General features: G+C 34.5%; 1 protein-coding gene across 1 annotated transcript; it reads left to right on the forward strand.

Moving 5' to 3' along the window:
* The first annotated feature begins 2,432 nt into the window (after window positions 1–2,432).
* On the forward strand, window positions 2,433–4,894 carry LOC104232948 (uncharacterized). The gene is made up of 2 exons (XM_009786223.2): window positions 2,433–2,746; window positions 3,499–4,894. Exons 1-2 carry the CDS (start codon window positions 2,597–2,599, stop codon window positions 4,081–4,083), a joined length of 735 nt encoding a protein of 244 aa, XP_009784525.1. The 5' UTR covers window positions 2,433–2,596; the 3' UTR covers window positions 4,084–4,894.
* The last annotated feature ends 665 nt before the right edge of the window (window positions 4,895–5,559 follow it).

Genomic DNA, 5,559 nt, shown 5'->3' on the forward strand with positions numbered 1-5,559 from the left:
TCTTTCTGAAATTTAAGGAGGAAAAAATCTGACCCTAAGTCAATGAGAGGGAGATTTTCAGTTGGTTTCCATAACGTATATATTTTTTATCGAAGTATTTGATGTCCAATCTTACGACCAAAAACTTTAATAATCACTGCATGTTACCATGGTTTGTAAATCCTGTTTTTTTATTCCAAAGAAAGTGGTATAAATATGGAAGAGTCATTTGGTGCCTCTAATTCAGCATTAATTTCCAAATTAAGGTGTAATGGTTCTTGAGGGATAGACGGTGGAGAAGAAATATTATGTTGGGTGAGGGTTTGTAGGTATGATTTAGAAAGTGAAGAAGAAGTGGAAACCGGTTCATGCATATCAATATTCATAAGACTAGGCAAGTTGATGTTGGAGTTGGTTAAGGAATTATGGGATGATATTGGAAAGGATTTCATTTGAAGATCAAGTGGTTTTGGTGGCATGGAATTAGAGGATTCGTATTGTTGGGAGTATTTTGTCATTGGAAAATATTTTAGATGTTGATTTCTAGTATTTGAAATTTGGATATAATATAACTAGACATTCCATTTTACTCTTTGTGATAAGCAAAACATAGCATATGTTATTTATATTTTAAGATCACAAATTTCTAAATTCTTATCATCACAAAAATATTAAAAAGTATTTACGGCCAAAAGTTGTTTTTAAATAATTCTTCCTTAACTTCGCACCGAATTAAAGTGTGCCATATAACTTGAAACGGAAGGAGTATATAAAAAATAAGAGAAGGTACACAGATTACTTACTAAAGTTAGATCTTTGTAAAAATTAGAAAATTACTCAATAAGCAATACTCCTTTAGTCCTAATTTATCTGGTGGTGTTTAACTTGACGGGTGTTTAAGAAAGAAAAAAAGAAATTTTTTAAAATTTTATGGTCTAATACAAACCGTAAATATTAAGGGCAAAGAAATTATTTCTAAATGAGGGAGTATAACATTCCTTTTGGCACTTAACTTTTATTATACTGTGTTTCTTAATTTTCCCCCAATAATAACAGTTTATGGGGACTAGATTACTATCGATAATATTTGTTAATAAAAAAAATACATATAGAAGAATATAGTAAATGGAAGTTATCATCCATCTTGCCCTTTCTGTAGTAAGTATTTTATTAAAATCGCGCAAAACGTAGATAAATTTATTGGCAAAATATTTAGTTTACCCATTAATCTTGTAGCGAAATACCTGTTACACACTTTTCTTTTACGGAAATTTTTTACACACTCAACTTTTTAAAAGTGTGTCTAAGACAAACCATTTTTGTCAGATAACGTGAAAGTCACGCCCTAATAGGGTCGTAACACGTGTCATTAATTTTAAAAAGGAAAAAAATATTAGAAATTAAAATTAAAACTCATCTTCTTCATCTTTCCATTTCTATCTTATGCACCATTGTTGCTACCACCATAGTTGTCTGTGAGAAAGTTTCCAATAACACCAAAATTCAATCACATTATCCAAACAACTAGCCGAAAATAATCGAGCAACAAATTGAATTCAATAACCTAATAATCAACAAGATCCAATTGAATTTTCAAGCTCTTTCGATACCCAACAATGGTGGATTCTAGATTTTTTCACCAAACGTTTAATACTATTGTTAAAACTTTTAAATCTATTACAAATAAATAGTTTTCATAATATTTGGACAATAAACCAACAAAATTCGCTCAATTTTAAATCTAAAATTGATATATTCTTTTAAAAATTTTATTTTGGAAAGAAGACCAGAGGGAGGGGAAGGGGTTCCTATGGGGAAGGGAAACAAAAAATGAAATTTTTTTAATGGCTTCACACATTTTTTGTGTGTAAATACGCAAGTGCTATCTAGTCAAAAGTAATATGTGTTAGACGTACTATTAAAAGGTTGAATATGTAAAAAAAAATCCCATAAACGAGAGGTGTGTGTATTTTGAAACTATGTAGTTTGCCTAAATTTATTAGTTTTAAAGTAATTGTTGTATCTGGACCAGATTAATAGCCCGTTTGGCCAAGTTGTAAAAATCAACTTATTTTGAGAAGTGTTTTTTTTCTCAAAAGTACTTTTCTGAGCAGCAATTAGTGTTTGACCAAACTTTAAAAACTGTTTCTAAGTATATTTTTCTCAAAAGTGCTTCTCAAAAAAGTGTTTTTGGAGAAAAACTACTTTTTTCTGCTTCTCCAAAACGGCTTCTGCTTCTCCTCAAAAGCACTTTGTTTTCTTTCCAAAAATTTGGCCAAACACCTCAATTTTTGGCTAAAATTACTTTTGGCAAAAAAAAATAGCACTTTTAGGCAAAAAAAAAAAACTTGGCCAAACAAGCTATAAAACGACTTGAAGATTAGAAAAAGAAAAAAAAAAGAAGAAAGAAGAAAGCCATTTATTTTCCATAATTAAAACACAAGGAATCTGAATATTTCCAATTGTAGAGGACCAAACAAAACCTCCGAAAACTTCTCCAGAATTCCAACAACCGAATCCCACAAGTTATGGATCCGTCAATTACACATAAAATCACTTCCAAAAACCCTACTTTTTGACTCAAAACAATGTGCTGAAGCAGAAGAAAGCAGTAGGCATGGACAAATTAAAAGAAGCCATATTGAAACTGTCAAACAGTGAACCAAATGGGCCATTATCACCGACCCGGAACTCCATTCTTCAACAGCGCCTTTCCCATTTGCTTTCTTCTCTTCATACTACCCCTGATCATCCTCCTTATTCTTGGGTAAGTAATTTTTCATACTAATAATTTCATGATTTTTAGTCAGTGGTTACAAAGTTTTACTGCACCCATTAGTTAATCTTTTATGAAAGTAATTGTGAACTTAATTATTTAGAGTTAGAGACAAAAAAAAAAGAAAAATGGTAATCAGTCAATGATTAGGGCAGCCCGGTGCACTAAGCTCCCGCTATGTGCGGGGTCCGAGGAAGTGTCGGACCACAAGGTCTATTGTAAGCCCCTTACCCTTCATTTATGCAAGACAATGTTTCCACGGCTTGAACCCGTGACCTTCTGGTCACATGGCAACAACTTTACCAGTTACGCCAAGGCTCCCCTTTAATGCTATAATTACTCTCTTGAAAAAAGATGATATAATTACTCTCTTGGGAAAAAAAATGAAATAGTTATTCAATATTTGTTAATGCGTGCTTGTCAGATTCTTGTCAATTCTGGTCATTTCATGTTAATTGGGTTTGTATGTATATGGGCAAAAGTGAGATTTCTTTTGTTATTATATAATGTTAATATCTTCCTCAGACAACTAGCCAAAAAGATTTGCTTTTGAAAGTTCTTTTCTTAATTAATAGCTTGATTAATCAAACTAGCAATCCAAGTTCAGACCTAGGAGAGTTGATAAGCAATTTCTCTTCCCATTCATTTCTTAAGGAGTAACTGTGAATAGTTTTGAATCCTCAGTTTCCACATAGTTGAAGATTTTCCTTTTGGTCTAATCACATGTTTTCTTCTTGTTATAGATGATTCAAAGGGCGTTGCAGGAATTGAATGAAGAAGGAGGCTCGAGTGAAGACTCAATATCTAAGTTTATCAAGAAAGAATATGACAATTTGCCAATGGCTCATATGTTCCTGCTGAAACATCATCTACAGAAGCTGTCTGAAAATGGTGAAATTCTTTTGATTGACGGAGGAGGGCGCTTTTTGCTTGCTGGTGGTGGCAACAATAGCTTGAATCCAAAAACAAAAAGCAAGAGGAAGTACAAGAAGAGGAAGGGAAGGTGGGGTTGGGAGATTAAACAAAAGAAGCGGCGGCGCAAGGAAAAGAAGGAGAAAACGCATGATGATGTAAAAGTTGTTAAAGAAGAGAAGAAGAAGTTGGATGAGCAACAAAATGAAGTCAAACATGGGCAACAAAATGGAATGCACAGGGAGTTGAATGGGCATCATAATCAACCGAACACAGATGAAGATAAAGGGCTATTAAGTGAGAGGCAAAATGGTGTAACTGCAAAGCAGCTGATTGAATTGTCAAAGATGAAAGAATCTCACGAGAATGTACTTCCAACAGTTGAACCATCATCTGAAAAGAAGCAGCAGCTGTAAGAAGAGACATCTACCCCGGAGAAGCTAAATGAGGATGATGATTCTACAGGATTTGAGGCAATGTCAATTGAGATGTCATCTCAAATAAATCGTGAACAAAGACAACTGAAGCGCTGGAGCAGAGACCGATCTGAACCTAAATCAGTAAGTACCTCTAAAGTGGAACCATGCCATTATGTGCCTCAGCTGGTAAACATTTAGTACAAATGGAAGAACCTTTGGCATTGGCAACAAGTGAGGAGGCACTGAATTTGACTGATCCTCAGCATGAGGTGCACTTGGAACTACCAAAACGTCAGCTTTGTCGGAGCCCTCCTAAGTACAAGGAGGATGTGGCCAAACTAGGTACTAGTACACTTTCGGCCCTGGCAACAAATGAAGAGGTGTTGCCTGATAGAAAAACAAATGAGGAGGTATTATGTTCGAATGATCCTCAGCATGAGGTGCACTTGAAGCAACAAATACAAAAGTGTTGTGGGAGGACCCCAAAGGGCAATGACGACGGGGCCAAACCAGGTACTACATTTTTGAAGAAGTTGGGATTATCTAAGAAGTCAAAGAAGAAACAAAATGGTCGAAGTCTAGGAAGGCCTAGGAAGACACAGTAAAGTGAGTATTGCAGTTCCTTGAATCTTAAGATGATTAATGGTATAGATTGAGATAAATCCCAGAAGTTCAAAAGTTAGTGAATAACAGTAGTTGCTTGTAGTTCTCTTATGCTTGGCCCTGTACAGTAGAGGTACAATAGTGTAATTCAAGCTAATAACTTGAGTGACATACTTACTTTAAAGAAGCTATAACTTTATATTAATCGCTTGTAGTTCTCTTTTCTTTTTAATTTTGCTCTATAAAGTAGATGTTATAAAAGTAATCCTGCAATGAAGAATTAATCTGAGAAAAGGAAGTTGGTGCATGGTTTTTAATCCATTTAGAAGCTTTTGTATTACATCTCTATGAGGTAGAGACCTTGATAGAATTTGTAAAGTCCTAGAGGCTTAGCCATTCTGAGTGCTGTAATTATTTAGTTCCAAGTGCACCTCATGCTGAGGATGAAGGATTTGATTGTTTAAGGTTTATTGAAGTAGAATGGAGTTTCTGGTTCTGTTCGGCTATTTCACTTTGGTAGCATCTCTTTAGCTGTTGAACTACCTATGATTTTGCCTCCTTTGCTGGAACATGTCTCTGTGTAGCCATGAAAAATTTTCTTCTCTTCCTATGGAGCTAATTGGTTTTAGGGAATGAGTGACTCCAAAAAGAGTAAGAGTGCAGGAGATTTTGTCTATGATATAATAATAACTCTATAAATATAACGGAATAAATAAAGGAAGAGAGGAGGTTCAGTGACGCTGTAGAAATGTAGTGCAAAAGGGGGACAAATGAAATGGACATGAAACTGAAATTCTGAAGAAGAGAGGAATTGAAACTGAAAGAAGGTTTGAGGGTGAACAGTGTTTAAAAAGTGATCGCTTTAAGCGA

The sequence above is a fragment of the Nicotiana sylvestris genome, chromosome 4 (assembly GCF_000393655.2).
Source record: "Nicotiana sylvestris chromosome 4, ASM39365v2, whole genome shotgun sequence".
In the NCBI taxonomy this organism is placed as follows: domain Eukaryota; kingdom Viridiplantae; phylum Streptophyta; class Magnoliopsida; order Solanales; family Solanaceae; genus Nicotiana; species Nicotiana sylvestris.